At 39.2% G+C, this 27,926-nt stretch overlaps 1 protein-coding gene across 2 annotated transcripts in view; it reads right to left on the bottom strand.

Annotated features, from left to right (window-relative positions):
- Positions 1-529: 529 nt before the first annotated feature.
- Positions 530-27,926, bottom strand: part of chd2 (chromodomain helicase DNA binding protein 2) — a 36,012-nt gene continuing 8,615 nt past the window's right edge. The window contains exons 6-42 of one of the 2 annotated variants that reach the window (XM_086073020.1): positions 25,201-25,435; positions 24,331-24,417; positions 23,937-23,998; positions 23,500-23,622; positions 22,006-22,203; positions 21,284-21,423; positions 20,359-20,584; positions 20,181-20,281; positions 20,068-20,109; positions 19,819-19,994; positions 19,613-19,737; positions 18,015-18,231; positions 17,667-17,756; positions 17,394-17,584; positions 17,097-17,285; positions 16,039-16,201; positions 15,778-15,930; positions 14,813-14,884; positions 14,463-14,612; positions 13,841-13,989; positions 13,669-13,765; positions 13,492-13,584; positions 11,635-11,805; positions 11,302-11,471; positions 11,174-11,215; positions 10,426-10,565; positions 10,230-10,368; positions 9,993-10,143; positions 8,902-9,024; positions 8,695-8,814; positions 8,326-8,469; positions 7,427-7,543; positions 7,150-7,328; positions 6,231-6,330; positions 5,976-6,156; positions 5,360-5,603; positions 530-3,412 (exon numbers count right to left, since the gene is read on the bottom strand). In XM_086073020.1, coding sequence (XP_085929146.1) covers positions 3,136-3,412; positions 5,360-5,603; positions 5,976-6,156; positions 6,231-6,330; positions 7,150-7,328; positions 7,427-7,543; positions 8,326-8,469; positions 8,695-8,814; positions 8,902-9,024; positions 9,993-10,143; positions 10,230-10,368; positions 10,426-10,565; positions 11,174-11,215; positions 11,302-11,471; positions 11,635-11,805; positions 13,492-13,584; positions 13,669-13,765; positions 13,841-13,989; positions 14,463-14,612; positions 14,813-14,884; positions 15,778-15,930; positions 16,039-16,201; positions 17,097-17,285; positions 17,394-17,584; positions 17,667-17,756; positions 18,015-18,231; positions 19,613-19,737; positions 19,819-19,994; positions 20,068-20,109; positions 20,181-20,281; positions 20,359-20,584; positions 21,284-21,423; positions 22,006-22,203; positions 23,500-23,622; positions 23,937-23,998; positions 24,331-24,417; positions 25,201-25,435 — 5,377 coding nt within the window. In that variant the 3' untranslated portion in view covers positions 530-3,135. The remainder of the gene's footprint in view (positions 3,413-5,359; positions 5,604-5,975; positions 6,157-6,230; positions 6,331-7,149; positions 7,329-7,426; positions 7,544-8,325; positions 8,470-8,694; positions 8,815-8,901; positions 9,025-9,992; positions 10,144-10,229; positions 10,369-10,425; positions 10,566-11,173; positions 11,216-11,301; positions 11,472-11,634; positions 11,806-13,491; positions 13,585-13,668; positions 13,766-13,840; positions 13,990-14,462; positions 14,613-14,812; positions 14,885-15,777; positions 15,931-16,038; positions 16,202-17,096; positions 17,286-17,393; positions 17,585-17,666; positions 17,757-18,014; positions 18,232-19,612; positions 19,738-19,818; positions 19,995-20,067; positions 20,110-20,180; positions 20,282-20,358; positions 20,585-21,283; positions 21,424-22,005; positions 22,204-23,499; positions 23,623-23,936; positions 23,999-24,330; positions 24,418-25,200; positions 25,436-27,926) is intronic. The other variant, XM_086073021.1, reaches the window with a different exon arrangement.

Raw genomic sequence — 27,926 nt, 5'->3', positions numbered from 1 at the left:
AAATGTTTATAAAATATTCTTTAAATCATTTCACCCGGATTTAATAGAATTCAAACAATCATAACGGTTTAACAAATAAATATACATACATAAAATATTAGACTCAAACAAATATTGTATTTGTGTTGTCAATTGCAACATAAAGTGACATCTTCATTAAATTGGCTAATTCCACCTTTAAAGCCAGCAAAACGGACTGCCCAATTATTTTTACACCAAATGCGAGCCCCAAAAAAAAAAGTGCCACTATCCTGACCAACATTAAAATATACAATACTCACAAGCAAAGTTTATCCTCGAATAATATTACTGCAGCTTAATGAGCTGTCGTGACCATCTGTTTATATACATGCCTGTAATGCCCCCTGGTGGTCAAAACGTGCACACCAGGCCACACACAGCCGACAGTATCTCAATTTATTTCCTTGCAATAGTTGATCAAATATTTTCATTCATTCTACATTTGTCTGAATTTCACGTTTTAATTGTACGCTATTTATTCATATTAGACGGAAGTGGACTCAAACTCTTTTGTGTAACAAATTTATTACATATGTCCAAACATTTGTACAAGTACATTTCTCAAGAGTGGTTGTTGTCACAAATATAAATTATTTCGACTTTTTTTTGAGAACATATCATACAAGGACTGGTTGCCTGACGTGGTGGAGGAAGAAGAAGAAGAGGAGGAGGAGGAGGAGGAGAAAACACTTTTTCTTTGTATTTCTAACACACAGAATACAAGATGATTACCACTTTGACACATGGTCCCTTCACCAGTTTTCATTTCGAGCCATTCCATACTAGTACGTCCTTAAAATGTGACTTTTTCTTAAATTACATTTCTTATATATTAGGGACATTTTTATGCAATGTGTTGGAGAGTGCAATAACCCACTTTCAAATTTAGCAACTTTCTATACTCGAAACCTCAAGCCAGCATTTTCATTCTTGTGAAAGTTGACATACAAATTGATCGTAGCATTTTGAACCACGTGAAATTTGGTCAGCATGAGAAGACCCACAAAAAACGAAACAAACAAAAAAAAGTTTCAAGAAGCCATGAAAAGACACAGGAAGTTTTAAGCTCAGTGTGGCCATTTCCCAGCGTTCCATCAAAGAAACTCATTCCAAACATTTTGGTTGGCTTGCTAACAAATTTGATTCGATTTGCTCAATCAATTCTGGGATTTTTTTAAAATGGGAATTAAACAAGAATTTGCAAGTTGTCTTTTAAATACAATTCAGATAAATATATTTTAACTTAATGATCATGATGGGACTTTTTGAAAGGGAAGTTACATTTGTGATTACAGTTTTCCATTTTTTTTGCCAAGTACTCCAACAACTCAAGGACTTCAGATGAACATGATGACAATTCATATTTCCATTCGCACAGGAAGATGAATTGAGACTCCGACAAGGAAAATCCCTCCAACGCCCTCTTAATGTAAATACTCGACAGCAAGTCGTGCGCAAGTACCGCGACACTATACTGAACTGCCCCATACAATAAGGCACAAACCCGATTAATATGCGAAACAAAATGGAGGGCCGCATTTGGCACTGGGAGTGAACGTCCTTAAAATGGCGCAGAAAGTCCATGAAGCGCATACAATCACACGTGCATTCATTAATACTGTGAGGGAAAAATTTGTTTGTGTTATGATGCAATAAATACTGCTGCTTCCATTTCAATTTCATCGCTGCCTTCCCCCAGTAGCTTTAAAAATGATTTTGCTTCGAGTCCCAATCAATGCGGGAAAAAATGTGCCTCTTACTTGATGCAGAAATGATGGCTTTGTTAACTACAAACAAGTAAGGCTTGTTCATCTAGATTTCTTTTCTAATAACGTAGTAGCATCCTTGACTTTTCCACGATTGCAGTCTTTGATAGAGGACCAAAACTGCCAACATTTTAAAGAAATAAATGATTATAAGTGAAAATAAAAATGGATATAAACCAAACCCTAACCCTATATATATATATATATATATATATATATATATATATATATATATATATATATTTATATATATATCCCTAACATTATTTTGTCACGCTTTGGACCGCCCCCTTATTTGAATAAAATTTCGACCTGACAGAGCGTCTGCAGCATGAAATAAATGTGAGAGTAGAGCGCTTTTATTTATTGATTGATATTTAATTCCATTTATATATATTTTTTATTTTTATTTGTATATTTAGTTTTTTTAATCTAATTTTTAAATACAATTTTTTTTATTAATTTTTGAATTTTATTTTTTATATCCGTTTTTAAATTTCCACATTTATTCATTTATTTATTTTTAATTTGGGCAGTTTTGGTCCTCAATAGTCTTTGGCCAGCATTTTGCAACAAATGCCAGAGTTGCAAAATTTCGGGAACGAGTTTTCCACGGGAATTAAGTGTGCAAGTGAGTAACGGGCTCTCTTTTGCTTGTTTTGGTTCAAGAGATGAAATAGTTGACCGAAAACGATCAAACATATTGAGCGGTAGCATTTGCCCTTTATGCTGACACCGCTCCGGAAATAGGAAAACCTTCAATAAACAAGGAATTTATGAAATTAAAGGTTGAGTCTTAATAGGAATTTTAACATGATATAGATTGGGGCTAAATGATTTTTGAGCAACATATCCTGATTAAAACGACAATTTTGCTATCTTGACTGACGAGCGCCCCAACTTGCCAGTTTTCGATAATTATTCCTGAACATAATACAATTCATCTCCCTTCAGTTAACCTCAATTTCCAATTAATTCCCATGAAAATGATGATTATTATTATTTTTTTGCAATAGTTCCAAAATTGTGCATGGAAATTTTGGGGGGAAAATTATCTTCCCCTTTGCAACTCTTAACAAACAGCACATTCTTTTGTACTCACATTGTCCAATGATTTTTAAAGCTAAACACGCAGAAATCAACAAAAGTCCTCCTTGTGGTCTCAAAAGAAAAAAAAAAAGGGGGATCAGGCACTTAAAGGTCAGTCCATAGTTCATTGCGTCCTAAATCCACCCTATGAAAGTAGTCCATGGGACTAAGCATCCTATCCACAGTGTCCATTCACTTGTCTTTGAGGACAACACTGTCTTGCTTGCATTCCGCTTATGACGAGTCCAGTTCCAAAGTCTTAAGTCTTCCTGTTGTTCCAGGCGGGCTCGGCCGGGACGTTGGGGTCCGTTGGCGAAGAGCGAGAGTCATGCGGGGACTTCTGGGCCTGCGGGGAGCGCGGGTCCAGCGGCGGGGGTTTGTCCGGGTGGAAAGATCTGCTGTAGTGGTCTTGGGCCGGCGGAAGGCCGGGCCGGTGTTCCGGCATCCGGCGGAAGTCCTGAGAGGGGCCGTCGCGTCCCTGGTGGTGGTAGTTGGGGCGGAAGTCGTTCGGGCGCCTTCTTTTGGAGTCCTGGTGCCTGAAGACAAAATGGTGGCCAAATATGGATTTGTTCAAGTGTGGTACACGTACCCCTAGTGGGACATTGCCGCCCTCTAGTGGTAGACAAACAACCAACGAACCCAACATTCTAACTCTTTTGTGGAAAAATGTACTGTTTGGTTTCTGTAATAATGATAGTGAACATAATAAAATAAAATTAAATTCTTATAAACAAAATTGGCAAAATTTCATATACACAAATCCAAAGTTAGTCATTCAAAACCGTTGTTTTAGTTTTTGAAATGGAAACCAAACAACACATGAATACTATATTGAGGTCTATCAACAAGAAAACGATGAGAACTGCGGCTTTATGCTTTTTTTTTTTAATGTTTTTATTTTAAAAATCCCCCTGCTTCTTTGTTCTATATTAATAACGTGTTTGTGTCATGTTTACAATTGGTTTGTGTAATCTGTTTACAATTGTTCAATAAAGTTATATGAAAAAAAGAAACAACCATTCAAACTGTTGCAGTGGTTCAAACCTTTTTTTTTTATCATCATTTGCATTTAAAAACAATACCTAAAAGAAGTTCTAAAAGTTTATTTGTGCAAAACAATTTAATTAAATCATTATTGAAGTAGTTTATTATCTTGCATTTAAGCGCAGCTTTAACGTTCAAACTGTGGTAAACAGCGCATCGCCACGGCAACAGTATACGATGAAATAAAACGTTTTCATCTTAAATATCTTTAGATGAAACGTGCAAAGTTTGAAGACCATCAGATACATTTTCTAGTTCATTAACTCATTCACTGGCAGCCATTTTGACTGAAGCAACCCCCTTCGCTCCCGGCGGTTTTACTGGATTTTGACTGATTTTGCAAAGCTCACGGAATATTGTGTTCTATTGCTATCAAAACATGGAACATACCAAAAGAAAGATTAAGAGTCTCTTCTTTCAATAGGAAAAATATTTCTATCTGTTTCCGTTTTGTAGCAATTAGAATTAGAATATATCTAAGTTTCATCATTATTCACAAATGTGTTTAAAACAGCTTGTTGCAACATGGCTAATCTCTTATACTCTGCTGTCACCCGGTGGCCGTTTTTGTAATAACTACCATTGCTTTAAGTGTTCTCTTCAGTTCAGAGGCTGCATCAAAGCTTTCTGTATGCTTTAGCATAAAAAAAACATTTTAAAAAATGTATAAATATGTCTTTGACAGCATGGTAATATTTACAATAGAACATATTTATTTAAGTTTTGGGGAGTAAATGAGTTAAAAGGCTAAGAAAAAAAATGACGGCAAATTCCAAAAGAAATCAAAATGCTATTTAATTTTTTTAACGCGCACGGATGGCAATTTTTTTTTACTTCAGTACATTTCAGGGTTGGCCCTTTTAGTTTATTTTAGTTAAGTTAAGTCAGTACTTATTTTGCAGATTATGTTTTTTAAATACAAATAGTGAAAAACTAAGTTCTACTTAAGTACAGACTACTTTTGCCACCTCTGCTTTTCACCATTCCACGTTCTTTTACTTCCCATTTGTTTGTCACATAAGAGTAGAGCTGTCAAAATTAATCGATTCATTAACGAGTAATCGATTATCAAATGAATCGACAACTATTTTAATAATCGAGTAATCGTTTTTTTATTTTAAATTCTCCAAATTGCTCTGATTTCAGCATATCAACAGTAAGTGCTCAGATTTCTGTAGTCCTTCATGAAAGAAAACGGATTCATCTTCTGTGTTTAACCAAAATAAGACATTTGCAAACATCTGTTTTTACTTCCACCTTCTTTTCTTTCTTGTTTTAATCACTATTATGAATACGAAGTACGGAATAAACACCAATCACTGGTTAATAAACAGTAATTGGGTTGAAAAAGAGCTTTTGTAATACATTTTAAAAGCAAAATTCAAATGAATCCGATTAGTCGATAAATCGATGCTGGCGGCGGGTGCGATTGTGTGTACCTGTCGTAGTAGGGCCGGTTCGGCCGGTGGTCGCGGTCGTTGCTGTACTGGTCGTAGGGCCTCTTTCGCGGCGAGCTGCTGTTGTTGCGGTAGCCGCCCGAGCTGCGGTACGAGTCGCCGTGGGCGTGCCGGTCCCCGTAGTGGTCCTTGTAGCGGTGGCCGTCGTACGGGTGGTGGCGCTCGCCCTGCCACGACTGGTTGCCCGGGTGATTGTACTTGCGCTCCCTCTGCCAGTCTCCCCGGTCTGTGAGCACATTTACGGACAAGAGATTTGAGGGTTTTTTTTGTTGAGAAAGACCCCCATCGTATTGTTTACGTAAAAAAAAAAAAAGTATATTTCTATCTGTTTCCGTTTTGCAACAATTAGCAATAGAATATAGTTTCATCGACATCGATATTCCAGGCGAAAACTGTCAAAAGGAGCTCGTTCGAAACATAAAATGCACAAATAAAAATACCTCAAAAAATGTACAAAAATGCTGATGATATTCTAGTAATTTATCAATAAATCGCATAATGTAAGAAAGGCTTTCTTTTTTTTTTTTTTATCCAGTACAGTACATTTGTTGTGTATAGTCCAAGAAACGGCGTTTTTTGCCATCGTGTACGTTTTTACCGTCATTGGGAAAGTGTCGTTTGCCGGCCATGTTGTAATCTCGGTGGTGTCCGTGCGGGCCCGACTGCACGGAGTGCGACGAAGCCGACTGCGGACCCGACGAGTCTCGACCGGACGCCGACGCGTCCGGCCGGAAAGGTTTTCCTCTCCCGGAGGGGTCGTCCTTCTTCTTGTGCTCCTTCTAGAAGTGTCCAAACGGAGCCAGAATTCAGGACGAGGAGAAGATGACGAGTGCGCGTTTGCCGGCCAACTTACCTCTTCCTCATGGGAGCGTTTCTTCTGGGCCATTTTGTAGAGTTTGTGCAACTTCCTGGCACCAAATTCCGTAAACTTGGAGACGAAAATCCAGAGGTTTCTGTGTAAAAAGGGGAAGAAGAAGCACAAGTTGCAGTCAAATGGAAATGCAGTGCAGATAAGGAAGTTGTTAGCGGAAGACAAATAAATGTAGGACTTTAAAATGACTTCAATTAAATACAACCATTAACTCATACATTGTGTCAGCCCAGTTAACTCGCTCGCTGGCATCCATTTTGACTGAAGCAACCCCCTTCGCTCCCGGCTGTTTTACTTGAACTGGACTGATTTTGCAGAATATTGTGTTCTATTGCTATCAAAACATGGAACCTACCAACAGAAAGATTAACGTCTCTTCTTTCATCAGGAAAAAAAAAAGTATATTTGCATCCATTTTCGTTTTTCAGCAATTAGCATTAGACTATAGCTAAGTTTCATCATTATTCACAAATCTGTTTAAAACTTGGGGGAAAGAGCTTGTTGCAACATGGCACTGGTTGATCTCTTATACTCTTCTGACACCTGCTGGCCGTTTTTGTAATAACTACCATTGCTTCAAGCATTCTCTTCAGTTCAGAGGCTGCATCAAAGCCTTCTGTATGTTCTAGCATAAAAATATATATATTTTTTTAAGAAATCAGAAAATAAACTTATAAATACATCTTTGGGAGCATGCTAATATTTAAAATAGAACCTATTTACAAGTTTTTGGAAGCAAATGATTGAAATGGATCTTTGACGTCAATAACCGCCAATGGCACTGAATGAGTCAAGTGTGAGTTATAAAATCACAATATTTCTCATTTTAAAGACATTTTTGAACATAAGAAGAAGACATTTTCCGTCCTTTTGCAATGCCAAGTGCAATTATTGATCTTACCGTCGCCATATTTTCACATGCTCGGGGTCGCTGTACGCTTTAAGGCACTCGGTGATGCGGTCTCCGATTTTCAGCAGGCACGTGCGCGTGTGCTGCAGCTGGTCCTGGTCCGACAAGCCCTCGTCCGGTTTGTCCAGCTGCTTCAGGGCCTTCTTCACCGGCCTCATGCGCTCCTTGCACTGGACGCGTTGGAGGAGATTGTTTTTTTTTTTTTTTTTTTTACAATTCGACAAGTGCATCCAGAATACACGTCGGCTGCTCTCATTTCAAAACTCACAATACTGAAAGTCTCCTGGTCGAGTTCGTCGTCGTCCTTCCCTTCGATAGGAACGGGCTCGGAACCTGCCGTGATGTGAACTGGTCCTTGACTTTTCCTCCCTTTGGCTCCTTTAGCCTAAAATAGGAAAACGAACATAAGACTTTATACTAGGACTGGGTTTAAAAAAAAAAATCGAACCCAGCGAGTCCTCGAGTTACGTTCCCATGCTGGCGATGTAACCCGAATTTTGACTTAGGTCAGATTTCACCGTTAAGGTCGATATTTAGATCAAAATTCTTTGCACAGTAATTTTTAAAAAACATATTTGCCCAGCCCGGAACCAATATTTCGTGTTTCCGCACGGACATTCATTGCTGACGCACCGACCTGCTGATGGACGTCCGTTACAACAACACAACTTTAAATCACTTTAAAATGCCGTGATTACTGCGGGAAATTAACGGAGAAAAAAAAAAGGTGCTACGGACAAGGCACGAGTCTTTTTATCGTGTCCTTGATATTTAAGAAGAATTGATGCTGCATAATTAATCAATATCGGATTGAACTCTTGTGAATCGAAAGGAATTGGGGAAAAAAAAATCGAAATCGAATCGAACTCTTGTGAATGGAAATCGAATTGATTGAGGAAATTTGAATCAATACCAAGCCCTACTACTTTATACACTTTTACTTTTATTACTCACACTTGATGGCTACAAAAAGCAAAGCCAATGTGTTGAATCGAGCTTACAATGCCCACCGCATTATAGCTACTTATTATAATGCAGATTTTTTTGAACGGGCAAAGGTCACACAAAGGCATCTGAGGTCCTTATCAGCAGCGCAAATTGTATTTTGATGAGACTGACAAATGTGCCGAATAATGTAGCCAATATACTGAAAAGGCAAATAATGACCTTGTCTTTTCTGGCCTTGTTGCCCTTCTTCTCTTTCTCCCCTTCCTTGTCCTTCTTCGGGGTTCCCTGCTTTTCTTTGTTCTCCTTGTTATCCTTCTTCTTCTGTCGTTTCTTGGTGGGGGACTTCTCGGCTCCTTCGTCCTGCTCAAATGTAAAAAGATTAGAGTCATGTTAACAGTCGGTATAAAAAGTCTACACACCCTGGGTTCAAACACCATCTTTGTGTGATATGAAAAAAAAAAATCATTTGATCTGTTTTCCCACCATGGATGTCTGCTTATGACAAAACAAGATTGACATCTATGCTTGAATATGAAACCTCAATTCAAAAGAAGGAATTTTTTCCCGCCCACGTTTTCTGCTACTAACCTTGAGCTCGCCTTCTTCTGACGGATTGTCCGACAAGCGCGGCGACGAGATGTTGTTGCTCTGCTCATCCTTGACGAGCTTCTCCTTCTTCGCCCGCGGCTTCCTCTTCCTTACTTTAACCTGTTTTGACAAAAGACGGCCGGATGAACGTCCACAGGTAAAAATGCGGCGAGAACGGCGCAGATGAGCTGCAGTTTATTGGCTCACCTCATCCCCCGCCTTTGACACGTCTGCGCTGTCTTGTTCCTTTTTGAGCAGCTTGAGGAGGTACTCGGCTCTCGCCTGCAGCTGCTTGGCCTGCGGCTTCTTGCCGGGATCGTCCGGCAGGATCTGTGTGGAAAAAACACAGACAGCGACAAATTCAAATCTCATTGGAGTTTTTACTTCTAGTTTTTAATATTACGTAGCTCTTGCAGACATTTGCGCAGTGGCATAAGAATACTTTGTCATGCTTACATGTTTTCATTTGATCGTTTTCGATTTGTGTTGAGGGGCAACAATTACTCAATAACTAGTAGATACTCGTTTAGAGACATTTGACCAAATCCTTGGAATTTCAACCTCTCAACCATAAATATTCTACAGTCCTCCATGAAAGCAGACTGAATAATCCAAATAAGTAATTTGCAAACATCTGTTTTGGGGATAAGGGACCAAAACTTAAACATTTAATAATTTATTTTTTTTAGGGGTGTCAGGTGATTAAAAATTTGTAATCGTAATTAATCGCATGATTTCGAGTTAACTCACGATTAATCGCAAATTTTATATGTTCTAAATGTACAATAAAATATTTTTTCATACTCTTGTTAACATTAAAGTGGATTTTTTTTTTAAACTAATAGAAATATGGCTGCATCTTTTAGTCATTGCTACAGTAATTTCATAATAATTCATAAAATTAAGTTAAAATTAAGAGATGTGCTGTATGGCAAAAAAAACGACTTTCTGCCACTAATCTTTAATATGAAGTAACTTGTGAAATTCTGCACATTTTTTAAATTGTAAAATACAACTTGACCCCAGTCCCCACAAATATATGCAATATTATTAAATTTCTTACTGCTAAATTTTGACGTGGACGTGCCTTGCTTAGTGGCGTTAAAGGAACTTTAAATAAACTGAAAATTAACGCACTCATTTTGACACCTTTTTTTTTTTTTATTCCATTAATATGGGACTTTGCAGGTACCAAACCACGAGTTATGCAGAAATCCACTGTATATCAACTAGAATTTTTTTTTAATATTATTCACAGATTTTTGTTATTTGTGTCACAAATGTTCCCCCGTACTCACTTTCTCGGCCAGCTTGAGGTCAGGATCGGTCTTGATCAGATCCCAGTTGCTGAATCCGTGCTCATAAATTCCAAGTAAGAGCTGAACGTCGTCTTCCACGTTCCAGTCCACATCGAAATGGGCAACCTTGACTCTGCATGAGAGCTTGAACCTGTCGGCAAACGGAGCAAAGTCAGTCCAACGCACGCCACTTCCCTCCGTCCCTCTCCCTCCCTCCCTCCCTGATAGGTTTCTTACGTATTCCTCTCGGCCGGCTCGGCCGGCACGACTTTGTGCAGGGGCTCAAACTCCTCCTCGTGCTGGATGATGGACTTGGCGTTGACTTGCACCCCTGAGATCTTGATGTTGATTCCTCGCCGTTTGCCGGGACCTTTTGCTGAAATGAGCGCACGCTTAGCTCCGAGCTGTTTCTTCGCGATGGCGTTTCAGTTACCTTCACTTGGGTTCTCTTTCATGTTTTCCTCATGCTCTTGCACCGCAGCCACGCAGCTGCTGTGAATGAGTTCACCCAGCCTCTTCAGGTCTGCGATCGACTTGTCCACCAGCTCAGAATCCCGTGCGATGGCTTCCAACCTGGAGACACAAAAACATATTTGACTGGACGTCCGGTATAATTTCCAAATTCCCACTTTGATAAATTACAATTAATTAACTCATTCACTCCCTGCCGTTTTCACTGAAGCAACCCCCTTCGCTCCCGGCTGTTTTACTGGATTTGACTGATTTTGCAAGGCCCACAGAATATTGTGTTCTATTGCTATTAAAAAAAACATGGAACCTACCAAAAGAAAGATTCGAGTCTCTTCTTTCATCAGGAAAAAAAGTATATCTGTATCTGTTTCCGTTTTGCAGCAATTAGCATTAGAATGTAGCTTGGTTTCATCATTATTCACAAACCTGTTGAAAACACTGACCAAAAAGAGCTTGTTGCAACATTGCCATGGCTGATCTCTTAAACTCTGCTGCCACCTGCTGGCCGTTTTTCATAATAACATTAATGTCAGAAGCTTTATCAAAGTCTTTTGTATGCTCTAGCATAAAAAAAAACAAAAAATCTTATAAATATGTTTTGGGGAGTGAAGGTCAAAGTGTTAAAAACGTATACGTTTTGGGGTTTGAATGAGTTAATTCGGACATGACGTCTATTAAAGAGGAGGGCTGTTTTATAAGTGTGCACTTACCTTTCAAGTGGCGCTCCAAACTTTTTGTAAGCCTTAATGAACCTGTTTTTGATGAAGAACACGAAAAGTCAAATGAGTCAACAGAGCCCCACAGGACGAGAACCAAAACAGTGGCAAATACTCCACACCTGCGGATTTCGGCATCGTTAAAACCCTCCACGTTGTTCTTGCGGGCTCGAGGCCGGCCTCTCTTCTTTGGCTTTTTATCTTCGTCGCTGTCGTCAGTCTCGCTGTCAGAACCGGAGGACTGTTGCTTGAGCTTGGAGCCCACGTCACTGTCGCTGTCATTGGCTTGAGCCTGAGACCACAAATTGAGTGTAAAGCCAGTTAGAATTCTTGACCCCTGGAGTATCACAGCCACATTATTAAAACACGACAACTGTATTGATTCGATTCCGGCTTTAAAGTCTGATCAATTTAGTGCCTCTATGCAAAGAGTTTCATCATAACCAGAAGCGCACCCGCTTGTTGGAGCTCCTGCTTCTGGGCAGCATGAAGAGATCCATTTCCCGCTGCTTTTCTTCCTCCTCGATTCGACGCCGCTGCTCATCGGGGATGATGTCATCCCATTCCCGAGAAGGCTTCGCCTCGAGGTCGGGCGCGCTCTCCTCCATGCTGGAGAAATTGGCCACCTGCAGGAACATTTAAAAAAAAGAAAGAGAGAGAAACAGAGGATTGTTTTTAACAGTACACTTGAAGCTTGGTTTACAAACAAAATGTATACGTTTTCAAAAATTACCTCCGTTCACGCTAGTGTTCATTTCATCAACAAAAACTAAACAAAAATAATATTGTCAACACACATTTTTTTACCGAACTAAAACTAGTCTAGTCTTATTATTTCATTGATTGTTTTTACTAGATTTAATGTGTATGATAGTGTTCGGATTTTAATGTGCAGCACTTTGGAAACATTTGTTTATAAAATGTGCTATAGAAATAAAGTGGATTGGATGAAATACATAAACAATAACTGGGACTAAATCAGTATCCATTTTCGTCGACTAATGAAGGCGAGACGAAAATGTACTTCACTTAAAAAAATTGAACTAAAATCTATAGACATTTTAGTTCAAGAACAGAAACGAGATGAAAATGATATAATTTTGTAAAATCTTGTCTCTGCTAATCTGTCACTGTGACACTGTCATGTGACACAATGACATCAAATCTGCAGCATAGCGAGTGCAACGTGCACAAACACATGGGACAGACAAGAGGTGGATTCACGGAGAACGGTAAAAAAAAAAAAAAAATAAGCAAATGATAGTTTGATTGTAACATTAATCCAACGACTATAACGTTCCAACAATAATGTTAACCCGACCGCTAACTAATGCTGGCTAATTTACTAGCTCATATAGCATGGCGCCATAGTAGCCACTTTATATGCTGTAATTGTGTGTGAATTTGTTTTTAATTAAACAAAAAAGATGAGAACATTTTATGTGAAATAGTTTTAGATCTGACATGTTCAATATTATCTGCTGACAAAAAAATGTACAGGGGTTTTAATTAAATGATTGTCCTGACTAAAACGTTGACATTTTTTGTTAACTAAATGAATAAAATTATGTTTTCTTGGACTAAAATAAAGACAAAATTCTAGATTTATAGTCGACTAAAAATTGACAAAATAAAAACAGGATGAGGTTGACTAACTGTTAAAAACTAACAAGCGTAATTGAAACTGGACTAAAAAAACTTAAGACTAAATTTAAAAATGGCTGATAAAATTAACACTTCACGCACTTTTGGCCGCGAACATGAGGGCGGAAAAGCTCAGTTGTGCTCTAAATGCTCCTTCAGTATGGCGTCAAAGAAAGTTTGGTTTGGGGAAAGCTACCATTTGCACTATTGCAATAATATTAACACATTCAATTCATATAGCACTTTACTCAACACCCAAAGACGCTTAACATAGGCACACAAATGGACAAGTAAAAAAACAAAACAAAAAAAAAACCTTGATCCGAGCTGGACGTTGCACACTGAGGGAGGTAAAACTCTGTCCGGGTTCCCCCTTCGGCCACCGTGCAAGAGCTTGCTGGTTAAAGTGCTATAAAAAGCCTTACATGGCAACTTCTCAATCCGTGTGACTACACAGCCTTGTTTATTATCACCATAGATACTGGCCCAAAATGGCCGCCTCATCCCACAATGCAATTTTGGGTTAGCGGTATCCATAGTAAATAGTACTAATTGTGAAAGGGACACAGTGATTTGCTAGGAATTACAAAGCATTATTTTGTCATCATGATATATAACACAATATTTATGGCACAAAACAAGACAAGACCCAATGACCCTGTCGGCACCTTAAATTGGGACAGGAGTTCATCAGTGGCGCTTTGGCCCTGGTCACTTTCTCTCGTTTCAGCCAACCTTAAGATCTCCTCAATGTCCATTTCCTGCACGGAAAAACAACAAACTGGTTTCATTTTCTAAAAATGTCAAGATGCATTCTTTTAAATGATCTGAGGATGAATAACTACCTGCGGTTCAGACTCTTCTCCTTCTGCCTCTTTAAAGAGTTCTTCGGCACCAAACTTGAGGATAGCGGTGAGCTCTTCCTTGTTAAATGGGTTCGAACTGGAAGACCAAAGTAAGAGCATGTGTGATTAATCATGATAAAAAAAAACAAGAAGTGACTCCAAGAGGTCTCACTTGGTGTTGCCCGAGTTGCTGTCCAGTACAGTTCGGCCAGTTGTGTCCATTCGCTGGATGACCAGATGGTCCAAAACCATCTTCTTCTTCGCCCTCTCAATGATGTCCTCCTCAACTGTTCCCTTGGTGACCAGTCGATATATATTCACCTGCGACCGTGACAAAACCATAAACCATTATGTTTTGAGTCTTATTGTTTGAGAATGTTTCATTAAGTTATAAAGGGGTAGGAGTTAAGTCTTTACTTCTTTCTACTCTTTCTATCTAAAGCAAACTGTCTCGAACCTGGGTTTTAAATTGGACAGTGATTTTAAAGAAAAGTCTCTCCATTCACAACAGAATTTAGAGACAGTAATCCACGCCTTTCTTACATCTCGGCTGGATTACTGTAATTCACTTCATTTTGGTGTCAGCCAGTCCTCCCTCAAGTGTCTCCGCTTGGTCCAAAATGCTGCTGCTCACCTCCTAACTGGAGCTCATAACTCAAATTCTGATCTCCCTTCACTGTGCCCGCTCAATAAATAATAAACAGTTGAGTCATAATTTAGAAAGCAATTCCAGAAGGGCTGTCATTAATTTTCGTGATATCCCAAACTTGCTCTCAATTTCTGCCATAGCATACCTGCTTCTTTTGGCCGATCCTATGAGCTCTGGCTTGTGCCTGCAAGTCATTCTGAGGGTTCCAGTCCGAGTCGAAGATAACGACGGTGTCGGCCGAGGCCAAGTTTATACCCAAGCCTCCGGCTCTCGTGGACAAGAGAAAGCAGAAGTCCTGGGAGACGGATGGAGCTTTTGTTAATAAAAAACAAAACTTCCAGGACATGGTACCATAAACACACGTGCAAACAAGACATTTCCAAATAATCAGCCATCATTTTTGCATCATTCAAGCACCATTATTTATCCAACATTATAAAGTTTTGTAACTATTAACAAACACCATTAGTTATGGTTCTCAATTCCTGAACATACCTCTGAGCCTTCAGCATTAAAGTGGTCCAGTGCTTGCTTTCGAATTTCTCCCTTGATGGAGCCGTCCAGTCGCTAAGACGAGAAGAGACAAAAAAAAAAACACCATAGCTTAGTCGATGTTGAACAAGCGCTCTATCAAAACAAATACTGCCATCTAATAAGGACGGCGCCGAGCGCCCTGCCGGAGGCCTGGATACGCTTCCATATAAAACAAGTCGCTGATATAAATAACCACATGGACGCTCAGCCCGGTCAAGTATGTGCGCTACAACGCTGATATTTGATCTGTGTCAACATTAACACATTAGTTAGTATGGACGCAGATGAAGACAAGCTCTCTTTTTTTCATAACAGTTCATGAGATTTAGATGTGAACAAGTAATTGTGTCTCATGTTGACAAGTTAAGATTTTACGTCAAAGGATTTGATGCAACTTTCCTACCTCGCCGTGCCTGTATTTGTGTTATATTAAAGAAATTATTTTGGAAAATAAACCCAGTAGGGCTCTGAGGTTTGCAGGCTCAGGTCAATTAGTGTAATACAGAGTTCAAAGAAAACATGGTGAAGCAGCATTTAGCTGTGATGCTGCATGCAAATGGAATAAGATGTCAATAAAAGTGAATTCAGGCCTAAGTGTAAATGCTTTTAAATCCAAAATTAAAGTCTTGTAAAGCTTTTTTTTTTTTTAAATCATGTTCTCTAAAATCTTGCTCGTGCACTGTATGTTCTTTTGCAATTTTTATTTATTTACTTTGCTTTTAAATATATTCAACTATTTTGCTTGTAAATGCATTTTTACAAAGCACATTGGTATTTTTAACGGACATTTTGAGAGTAAGTTGAACACGACATGGGTAATTATGCCAGTAGGATAAAGATATATTTAAAAATGTACATTTTTATTGGAATTTTACACAGAATATTTCTTAGTATGCAGAAAGTTAAGTCAAAAAGGTGAATCCTACCTGGAACGGGTAACGTCTCTTGGCGAGGTATTCAGCCAGGATGTCCAACATTCTAACCATCTGTGAGAAAATCAGCACCCTGTTGCCTCGCTCCCGGAGCCGGGTGAGCAGTTTATCCAGCAGCACCAACTTCCCGCTGCCCCGCACGAGACCCTGCGACGCATAAACAGAACTCACGTTTGATGACGCAACTGGTCCCGCGTTGCTGAATTTGTCCCATGGTGACGCCTGGAGTTAAAAAGAGCCTATCGGGAAATTTACCTGCAGGTGTTCCTCTTGTGTCTCGGGCTCGCCGTCCTCGGGCTGCTTGATGAGGAAGCCATGGTTGCAGCACTTTTTCAGCTCCATAACAATGTTGAGGAAGCCCGAGGAGCTGCCTCGGTTGCCTTTGGAAAGAGCTTTGTAATTCCGTGTTAAGATCCACCTGCAAAGCGTTGAGGAACAAATGAAAAGAAGGAAACTCACTTATTGTATTCTTAAAATTTCAGTGGGAGCTCCAAATTCTTACGATTCAAAGTTCAAGCAACATTTTTTTTTTAGACATGCCTACAGTTCAGTGAGCATCTACAAAAATGGTAATCTTAAGAAAGATATAATTTCTTAAATTTACCTTAATTTGCTTATTTTGCTCTGACAAGTTATTTTTACTTAAACTAAGATTGTCAGACAAGATCATTGTACTTATTTTAAGATACGTATTACTTAATTTCTTATTGAATCAAGCATTCTAGGCATTGAGTGTTAAATTGAGAGTTGAATTTTCTTATTTTAAGATTTCGCATAATCTAGTAATAAGATAAATGGAAAAGAAGTGTAAAAACAATCAAACAAAAGCGCTATATAGCACTTTATTGTAAGCATTTACTTTTCTAGTTATATTTATTAAAGCTCATGTTTCCTCTTACTGGGGCACACACACACACACACACACACACACACCACACACACACCACACACACACACACACACACACACACACAGCCAAATTATGTATGAATTTGAAGTAAATAGTTAAGTTTAAGCAAATAATATTACAGCTTGAATTAAGTCAGTATTACTTGGTTTTAGTCTAAAAATGCTATTTTCAAGACCGCTGTGGTTGATATGGGCCTAGTATTATTTTCTTATTTTTCAAAATCTTGCAGGTAAATTTAAGTCACGTTAAGCCCTTTTTGCAGTTATAAATAAGTGGTGGGTAAAGAAAGGCCTCGGGGTTACCCATTGAGTACCCCTGCTTTTACAAGGTCTTATAAGAGGTTCCACTGTATATCTCGCTACAATGCACAACACATTACGAAGAGACAGATATTGAATCCTACTTGTAAAACTGTTTCTGCTGCGCACTCATGTCAACACGGAGAATCTGCTCCACTTTGGCAGGAAGTGATTTCTCCACGTCCTTTTTGACACGTCGGAGCAGGAAGGGCTCGAGGACTTTGTGAAGACTCTGGTAGCCGTTCTCTCTTCCTTTGCCGTGATCGTCCTCAAAATCCTCCCATGAGTTAAACCTTAGTGTGCAACATAGATTGAATTGAAACCCCCCACCCAATACATTGTCTTTTATAATCTGCACACTTCTTATTTGCGGGATTTTGAAGGTGTGGAGTGGAACATACTTGTCCGGCATGAGGAAGTGCAGCAGTGACCAGAGCTCTTTGAGCGAGTTCTGCAGCGGAGTGCCGGTAATGAGGAGCCTGTGGTTTGACCTGAACTCCATCAAGGTTTTGTACAAGAGGGAATCATCGTTCTTCAGTCGGTGAGCCTCATCGACACCGAGGAATGCCCAGTTGATGTTTCCCAGGACTCCCTGAGAAAAAAAAAAACATTTGCTGTGATTGACTGTCATTGTTAAAGTCAATTACAAAAAAAATGTTGAAACAAGCACCCACCTTGTCTTTGAGGAGAATTTCATAAGTGGTTAATAGTGCATTGAAACGGATTCTTTTGGTTTGGTGGTTCACCCACTCATAGTCACGAATCTACTCAGAGAAGAAGAAGAAACAAATTCCTGATTAATTCAGTACAAAAATATAACCAACGTAATTTTAATTGCAACCCTCATTTTGAAACATTTATAAAAATCTGGAACCTAGAAGAAAATGCCACAGCATTAAAGTCACTCTTGCTTTCACATTTTGTATGATTTGGATTTAAAGACTTAATTTTCTAAAGTTATTGAAATATGTTTCCAAAAATGGTTACAATGACCAAAGCTGTAACCATGAAAGACTACCAACCGATTTTCTGCTCATGACATCACCGAGGTAGACCACGACATTCATGTCGGGGGCCCAGGTGTCGAATTCCCTCTGCCAGGATGTGAGCGTGGACAGCGGCACCACCACTATGAAGGGCCCATACAGCTGATGCTGGTGGAACAGGTAGGACAGGAAAGAGATGGTCTGGATCGTCTTTCCCAGACCCATCTCGTCGGCCAGAATGACGCTGTGGCACCTGAAGATGAGGACCAGATGAGTTCTTACGCTGCTCTTCGTTCACCGCCATTGACGGCTACAGATGTCTAAAATCGAACTTGGCTGGCAATGAATGAGTTAACATCAAGATGAGCAAGAAATAGTGACAAAACGTCACCATGGTTTACACGCTTGTCGTGCTACTGCGCATATGGCCATGTGTGATGTTTGTATCAGTTTGTGCTAGTGATGCTAGCTAATGCTAATGATGGTGTTTAATAATTTAACTACTGAATACAGCTGTTTTTCAATGCTGTTAAGACGGAAATCCTTTCTGCCAAAAATATGGTAAATTTCCTATTTTTCACATTACTAATTGTCTGCCCCATTTCATCTGTTATTTTTTACACATTATAAAATGTTAAGTGTTTAAAATAGTTTGAGAACTCTTAACTTTGTTGGACACTCAGAAGTTCTGAGAAGTGTTTTAAAACTTTGGATCTGCCTCATCCCGCATTATGTCACTTCAAGATTGAAAGAAAGGATTTTTTTTTTAAAAGATATGAAATATATCTTTTAGATAATGTCTTAAAAAAAATGGTTTGGTTCGATACATTTAATCAAGCCTGCTTTGCCAAAACAGGATAGCTGTAATTGCTTTGCTGCAGATGGAACAAGTCGGCCATGACGGTAAGTTCATGTGCAGATGTATTTCTACCAACCACTACTAGCATAGCCTGCTCATCATTTTATTTACTTATTACAGCACTCATGGCTCTTAACCATTGAAAGCATTTGGGGAAGACATTGTAACCCAGGGGTGCTCAAGTTGGGTCCTCGAGAGCCCCTATCCAGCCTGTTTTCCGTGTTTCTCTCCACTAACACACCTGATTCACGATCAGGATCGTTATCAGGCTTCTGCAAAGCTTGCCGATTAGCTGAGCATTAGATTCAGCTGTGCTGCAGGAGGGAAACATGGAAAACAGGCTGGATAGGGGCTCTCGAGGACCGAACTTGAGCACCCCTGTTGTAACCAGTTGTTTGCTTTTGTGAAGTATTAACTCTGGTTAGGGGGTTGGCGTGAGTGCAGAATTTGCACAGCTGGTGGTGGCAATGGGTGTGTACCATTTTATTTAATGACAATTTAAAAAAAAAAAGAAGATTTTTCTTAATTTCAATTAGTGTTCAAACATGTTTTTGGGCGGTGTTGCGTACAATAGTATATGACAACAATTTGGTAACTAAAGCAAGATTACGTTCATTTTTTAAATTGGTTTAGTGTTGGAGCACTGTTCGGTAACTTGGTTCATGACTGAGTATATGCTAAATGCAATGTACAATTTGCTGATTATTAGATCATAGTAGCTGAATGAATCCAAACAGAATACAAATCCTCTTATTTATTTTTTTAAACACAGCACCTGCACCAGGAGTGAGCGAGCCAGTTGAGCCCAGCCAGCTGATAGTCTCTCAGTTCCAGGTTCTCGTCTCCAATATACGTCGGTTGTTTTTTCAGAGCGGCAAATCTCGGCCTTTGTTTCAACACCTAAAACACCCACAGGAACGAAACGTAACCGTCTGTCCATTTCAAACTAAAAAAAACGAGTGGCCGTTTGACGAGTCGTACTTTGCAGTCTTTGGAGGGGACAGTTTTGCTGGAGTTGCGGTTCAAGAAGCTGTCTATGCAGTGCTGAAACTTCTTCATGATCAGCGCACCGTCTTCCCAGCTGCACTCGGAGTACGGGAGGCCCATCCACTTGCATAGGTACTCGGGTTCGTTGGACGACGTCTTGTGACTGTGAGCTGGAAGACCGAATGCAATTAAGTGAGTGCTATTTTCCGAACAGTTCCGTTGATTTAACATGTACTGGCTTACACGGGAAGTCGGACGATCCATGTGTTTTTCCCGTTTTGGTTGCTGGTGATGACAAATTGAATTAATAATGAGGTGTGTGCAAATATCAGAACCGAGACTGGATCATCACTTACCAATGATACGCTCCACAAACTGGAACTGCTTGTTCAAGTCGGCAATGAGCTCCATCTGGCAGTTGTGGAACTCGACGTCCTCAGGAGATGCCCTCTTCAACCTGAAATATTTTCATTCATTCATTTTGAAAACATATAGCATATTATTTGATGGGATTCAAATAGAAATATTTTTCACCATGCATTGAGTTCGTCATTTTTCTTTTTGAAGTTGTCCAGCTTCTTCAAGCCTTTGACCTTCTGCTCCGTCAGCGAGTCGATGCTCTCCCACGTGTTGTGGATGTAAGACCAGCCCTTCCACTTGACCAGATAATGAGTTTCCCCTTCGTCATTGTTGGGGTCAAAACCTTCACACGGGTCGCCGTTCTCCTCTATGCTGTACATGGTGGTGGGAGCCCCCGTGGCTACGATTCAGGAAGAACAGATAAGATACCACATTTAGAAGTGAGTCTCATTTGCACTAAATAAACTGAACGGTTATAAAATGATCCGGTACCTAAAGTGGCGCACTAGATAAACAGTGGCCCATTGCGGCGTTATAAACGCCTGCACTTTCCATTAAAGAGAGAACACAAAAGAGCTGATGTTCTCTTGTTGTAGTTATTTATTTTCACTTTGTTAAAATAAATCTAAAGCCAATTTGAGCTTTTCAAGTTCTGAAACTATAATATTTCATTTTTTGACTTATTTGTGTGCTGTGTTCCAGTTTTTTATTGTTGTTAAAAATAAACAATTTTCAAAGAATGCTGATGTGATTTTTTTTATGTCTATAAGAATAACCGTAAAATCGCCATAATCGTACACCAAAATCTGAAACCGTTGCACTCCTAAATTGTTTTATGTATAGTTTCCCAGTAAACTTCAGTGGCATTAAAAAGCTTGAAGACTTTTTTTTTTGGAAGAATTGTTCACCATCTGCCAAACTGCTGCTTAGAAAATTCACTGCTGCTATTTAGTGTTCATACCTAACATTTTTGAGGCACTCAAGTAAAAAAAAAAAGTTGGACAAACAATTGCTGATATTTTGAATTTTTTTTAAGTCAGGTCACTTGCAGAGGTATCGTCGCTACTTTATGCATTATTCGGATTTAGTTTGTAATCACCTCCTTTTTTGGCTATCCTGGTGTCCATGACTTTTTCAATGGTCTCGCTGTCATCGTCCTGCTGCTCCTCACACGCGTCACCCGTCATCTCAATCAGGTCGTCTGAGTCCGTTTCAAAGTCATGCTGGTCTTCTTTATAGCTACGGCGAGGAAACAACATATATCTATGACGTATGTCGTCTTTCTTTTTCAGGACAATCCAAATTGCTGTATTTGTTATGCCCAGTGTGCAATTGCGCTGATTGATTGTCCCTCTTCTCTCAGCTTCAAAATGGTTTGCTTTTCTCAATGGTCTTCATGTTTGCGTACCAGCAAATGCAGTTTTCACAGGTGAAACCCAAAGCCAAAAACCAGCACTATCTAATGTTTAAGCAATCATTCTAGAAGCAATGATTTTTTTTGTATCATATTCATCTTCTTGATCTGTAAGCCAAAATGTCTTCCGTATGCAATAAAAACAAAGGAATTGACCTTGCCGTTCCAATACTTTTGGAGGGGAGGGTGCATGCATTACTTCGGCACCATAAGGTGGGCATACGTTCATTTAGTCAGTAACTTGATAGAAAGAAGTATTTTGCTGCCATCTTGCGGCATCTATAGACAACTGAAAAACTTTTTGTGAGGCCGTTAAATTATTCACGGCAAAAGGTGCACTGATGAACAACGCTGTATAACAGTTGTTTGTAGCAATGTTGCCAGCAGCCTGACAAACAAAAAAAGACCTTTTGACTTTAGTTGCCCCCCTCCGACGAGTTTGTCTCTTTGGAGTGTCATCGTCATCATCATCGTCGTCGTCGTCGTCATCGTCATCCTCGTCGTCATCGTCGTCATCATCATCTTCGTCCTCAGGAAAGGATTCCTGTTTCCTGGATTTTCTTGCTTTTTGGGACAGTTTTTTGTTTGCTGATTTCGTCTGGGGTCTGTAAAAGAGCAAATGAAGCCAAAAGAAATGGAAGAGGGGGTTGGGTTGATCCACTTTCGAGACCACACCAAGCGTGAGACAACTTCAAATATCTTCTTTAAAGCAGGAGTGGGGAAACTTTTCGTCAAGAGTACTTCTTCCGGTGTCCATAGTAAATTTGTGAAAAAATTTGTGCTGTCAAAGTTAAAGCATTAACTAATTAATCACGAAAAATATCGCATTAATCATGTATTAACGCAGATTAATCACACTATTAATTTTGAGCGCTACATGCATTCAAGTAAAGCATTTAATAAATGTTTGTGTATGACATTCAGAATATTTGTTCATGTCGAACTATTGGTGTCATTTTTTTTCCCATTTTAAATTCTGCAAGTAATTAACTTATTAGAAAAAGAGGAGGATGAGCGTGTGCAGTGGATAACATTTTTTTGAATAACACACAACCGGTGCGCTTTAAATTCGGCGAGCAAATTTTTTTTTTAATAAAAAAGCTGTTTCAATTAAGTGATTAATCATGATCAATCAAAATTCTAAGATGTGAATAATCAGATTTAAAAATTCAACAGCTCTAGAAAAAAAAATACTTTGGTAACTTGATTTGCGAGTTTAATTTGTTCCATGACCATGCTCTTAACTCAAATCACAATGATCTCAAATCAAAGTTCCCAATTGAAATGAATGGAAACGCCATTCATCCGTTACACAAGTAATAACACCGTAAAATAAAATGTACATAAATAGTTTTTCTTAATAGCTATATTTCACTTTCACAAAACTTTATCCTCACTAGTTTTTTTTGTGTCTTTTTTTTTGCCGGCTAACTAATGGTAATAAAGCAGTCAGTCAATTAAGCCCATCTATGAAGTGTATCAACGTCTTTGTTGTTACCTCGCTGTTGGCCTCTTAATGTCATCCTAGCAACAAACAAAGGGAATGTGCAAACTTGGATGCCGGAACGGAGAGACAAATTCTCCAGCAAACTTAGCGCTCGCTAGCTAGCTAGCTGCTACGACAGAGCACGGATGGGTTTGAAATTGGTCCAAAAGCAAAAACAACAACCACTTGGGTTCTGCTATTGGCCAGTGCATGGCGAGGGATCTTGAAGTTCAAAATAAGTTATTTTTCAACTAAAAAAATGTCGATGTTGAAAATGTTGGATGACGATGTGCTTTCAAATGCACATCAAATGTTCCCACCCCTGCTTTAACTCAACCACACAAGAGACAAACAGCATGGAATGAACGTGACCAGCGGGTAGCTGTCTGACGGCCAGGCCTTGCTAAACTCTTACCTTCTAGCAGGAAGTCGTCTGGATCTAACTTTTTTCTCTTCCTGCTCACTGTCTGTACTGCCGGAAGCTTCCTCCTCGTCATCATTTGAGTCATCATCATCATCATCATCATCATTCCAGATACTTTACAACAAAGAGATGCCACAAGTTCACCCACACGGCTGCTGTTTTACTTTACCAATTGCAAGTTTGTCATGCTGGGTGTGTTTCACGCAATTTGAACAGTGGACAAAGAAGTCACTAATTGGAGAAATCCGAATCGTCACCTGGCTGACTGGAATCTAACTTGGCCAACAGATACCCAGTTTCAAATGACAGGAAATGAATAGCAATATGAACACTAAATCAAAACGCTGTGCCAATATGAGTAAAATGTGCAATGTGATGAAATGGTATGAGGTATACATAGATCACATGTTCACAAGCCAAATACTCACTCCTTCTTTTTTACACGAGAGCTTTTTCTTTTTGGACTTTCACTTTCTGAGTCACTGCTACCCTGTAAAAACATCAACATAGGTTTTTATGTACATCGTCTTAATGAGGGGGCGGGGGGGACTACAACAGACGGTCCTCATTTTACTGACATATAATGGACAAATGGCAGACAATGGACTATTTGTACTTTGTGCAGCAGCATTAGAATAACTCATCACGCTTGCCATGCTCACCATTTTCTTTGTTTTATACTCGCAGCTTAGAGAAGTTTTTCAGAAGTTCATTATATTTAAAAATTCTCCAAACTTGTTGCCGTAGGAACGAGGAACAGCCCTCCTTGTCTGTCGTAAACAAAGGACCACCTGTAGTATTTGTCGGGTTTTTGGTATTTACCCCAGCGCCGATGTTCAGGCGAGATGGTTCTTGTCTACTGCGATTTGACCTTCTGACTCCGTACACGTCCGGATGCTCCTCCCACATCTGCAAAAAAGGCAGCAACAACTAAGTTTGGCCTTTGGGAAGCTCACGACATTCAAGCAAAATCTTAATTTTTACATAAAGTCATTCACTTCCAGCACAGTCCAACTCGATCTTTGACGTCTATAGCCGTCAATGGCATTGAACGTGTTAAAGAATAGGTTTATATTAGGGATGGGTGATTAATGAACATATTAATAATAATAATGATTATTTTTTATTGAAATAAAATTAGGATTATTCATTTATTTCATGTATTCAACTACCAAAACATGCACACATTAAAACCGAGAATAAACATCTACCTTATCTCTTTATCATGTTTATTTTATATTATTTTGTTGCTCTATTTTTATTTTTACAATTTTTGGATTTAAGGGCTAACCTGGGACCAGAGGTGCCAAATCCAGGTCCAAAAAGTAAAAATCTTGTCACAGTTTGACTTTAGCCTCAGTTGCTAGTTAGCTAGCTAGCGAGCACCCATGGTGCTGGTTTACCTGCTAGGGAGCTAGCTAGCTAGCACCCATGGTGCTCGTTTACCTGCTAGGGAGAAAGCTAGCTAGCACCAGGGGCTAAAGAGTTTTTACTTTCTGGACCTGGATTTGCCACCTCTGCCTGGGACTTTAGATATTGCATTTTGTGCCATATCATTTGCAAATGTGTGTCGGTATGACAATAAAAACTCCTTGAATGCTTGAGAACTCAGCTTTAAACTTACTTGAAAGAAGAACCAGAAAATAAATATGTAGTTGAGTACAAAGAACCAAGATGAAGGTGCTTCTTCACCTTCTTGACATCAGCTAGACGTTCCTTCTTCTTAACTGGCTTGTCTTTGAGATCGCTGCCGGCTTGCCTCTTGGACTCGGCAGACTCGCTCCCGCTTCCCGAGCGACTCTCGGACCCCGAGGAGCTGTTGGACTCCGATTGGCGGGGTCGTCGCTTCTCGCTGCTGCCATGCTCGCTCTCGGAATGACTCCCCGACTCCGATGCAGAGTGGTTGGACTCTTCCGAGGCCGAATTGCTGCGGGGATAAGAACACAGCCTATTTCAAGTTGCATGTTCACACCCACATTTTTTGTATTTCATGTGAGTGCATGTAATAATGTCAAATTACTGTAATCAACTATTTGGAGTTTCTTTAGTCAGGAAGCTTGTTTTAAATATTTTTTTTAACAACAAGATTGCTTGTACCAGGCAACATGATTGCTAGTGCTAACAGAGTGGTGCTACCTTGCAAAAACGACTATTTATAATTAAAAATAAAAATCCAACTTTTGCTATGAATTCCTGCTCAACAGGCAGGAGAATCACTATACCGTACAAGGCTTGACATATGACAAGGAGGCAATTGCTGAGTTACTGACGCTGAACATTGATTGCCAAAGAGAACATTTACTTGTTAACAGTTATTTATCCACGGCGCAAACTGTCGCCCCGACTTAATATTGTTTGATTAAGGTTGCGTTGCCTCTCCTGCACAGCACTACATGACAAAAGAGCCTGAAAGAGCTGGAGGTGGTGACACGTTACTTTTCATTTCTTTTAAATTTATGTTAAATTGTTGAACATTGAAAATGAAAATAAAGGGGACATTTTGCCAAAGAGGAAGCAATTATTGTTATTATTATTATCACAGTGATACCTTGACTTGTGAGGGGCCTTCTTCGCTGCACTTAGCACAGCGTGCCATCCCACCAACATTGAATACTCTTCAATTTGTATAATATCCTGTTCATGGTATCATATTAATAACATGGACATCTAAGCGTAAAAAAAATAGTATTGTGACAATTAACCATCTTTCGATATCTTTATCATAGAAATATCAAATACAACTATTACTATTTTTAGAATTAATTACACCATTAAATCAATCTTTAAGGGCGTTTAGGACAAAGAATCCTGACACGTGTCTGGTGTCATTCCGCACTACAACACATGGTGGCGCCATTCAACAATAAATGTACAGCAAAAATTGAAGAGTCTTAACTTAATCTGCGGATTTTCAGCATTCAAATTTTTTTTTTTTTGTTTATCTGACAATTAAAAAAGGTAACGATATGGCTGTAGTAGCATGATAGAAATTCTCCAACTCTTTCCATGACCTCACACGGAAGAAGGAAGCTACTTCCTTATTTGAGTGACTCACAATGTGTGTGTGGGGTGGGGGGGTGGGGGTTGTCAACTGATAAAATCTCGAGTTTCTACTGGTTGATGCGTTGCTAGGTGATAATTCAGCCAATGGCGGTTGAACGAAGGAATGAACACTTCCGGTTCCTGAGTCACACACTTTTCCACACATGCAGGGAGCAAAATCAGCGGGGAGAGCAAAAGGGCCATTTGGCGATTTTAAACAATATTTAACCAAATGTGGGTTACTCATTTCAAGAGGTTCATGTCAGCGCATCCGTGCTTGTTTTTTTTTTCTGCTACGTTCCCACAATGTTAAAGACAGTTTTGTCTCCAAACATTTAACTGGCTCAGTTTAATGGTTAAACTAAGCAAACCAAACTAAAATGGCTGCCACGAGTGCACATTACACACAAGTGAGAGTGAACAGTTAGTGTGCTCAGTGTATTTAGACAGTTAATGTAAAAAAAAATGTGTGTCTTTCAGCACACAATAATAGTTTAGCTGTGAATCTAAGGAATATACCTTTTAAAAGTATGTTCAAATGATGCAAATTGTGCAAATGCTGTTATTAGTTTCTTTATTGAGCAAAGTTGGGGGAGGTGTGAACACGACGATAGGCCTACTTATCATTATCATTTAAGGGTGAATAAAAGTGTTAAGTCACAGAAAAGAATCAACACAAAGCTTACCCTAAAAGTTAAGATGCATTCATCAAATGTGTCAAGTCACAAGCAATAAGCATCCACATTCAATACTGAAGCTAAAGTTGAGTTAAAATAAACAAACACAAAACAAAAACATTCTTGCTGATAGAAAAGTCACCCTGATCTAATTTAAAGGGGTTAATAAAGCAAAAACATGACAGGTGTGGCTCACAAAAATCAATAAAATGGTTAAAAAGTGAGCAACAATCATGCAAAACATCCTGGGCCACTGTGTGCTTTTGTTTGATTTAACTTTAAAGGGTGTCAGACAAGTTCATTTGAAATTAAATGTTGCATTTAATTACATCTATGGATCTCAGCGTTTGTACGTGCAAGAAAAAAGTTTTTAACATTTGGAGAATAAATAGATTCGCATTCATTTGCATCAAATGTGCAGCAAGGTTTGCAAAAAAAGTCGCATTAAAATACATCTAACAATCCAATATGTGACCAAAATTACACCTTGGGGGTCAAATACCGATTAAAAATGGTGCAATGCAGCACAAAGTAGAAATAAAGCAAGGTGAAGAAATGATGTCAAACAACACAACAAATGGAATTCATTAATAAAAGGCAAGGTGAAGAAATGATTTGAACCAGCACCATGCATGCAAAGCATTCGGATTGGAGTGGGGTTCGATAGCGTTCATCTCCAAGGGAACTACATCTTCCAGC

Source organism: Leptonotus elevatus, chromosome 4 (assembly GCF_054856555.1).
Source record: "Leptonotus elevatus isolate MCC_2025b chromosome 4, RoL_Lele_1.0, whole genome shotgun sequence".
NCBI classification, from domain to species: domain Eukaryota; kingdom Metazoa; phylum Chordata; class Actinopteri; order Syngnathiformes; family Syngnathidae; genus Leptonotus; species Leptonotus elevatus.
This window is presented reverse-complemented; position numbering and strand designations above follow the sequence as displayed.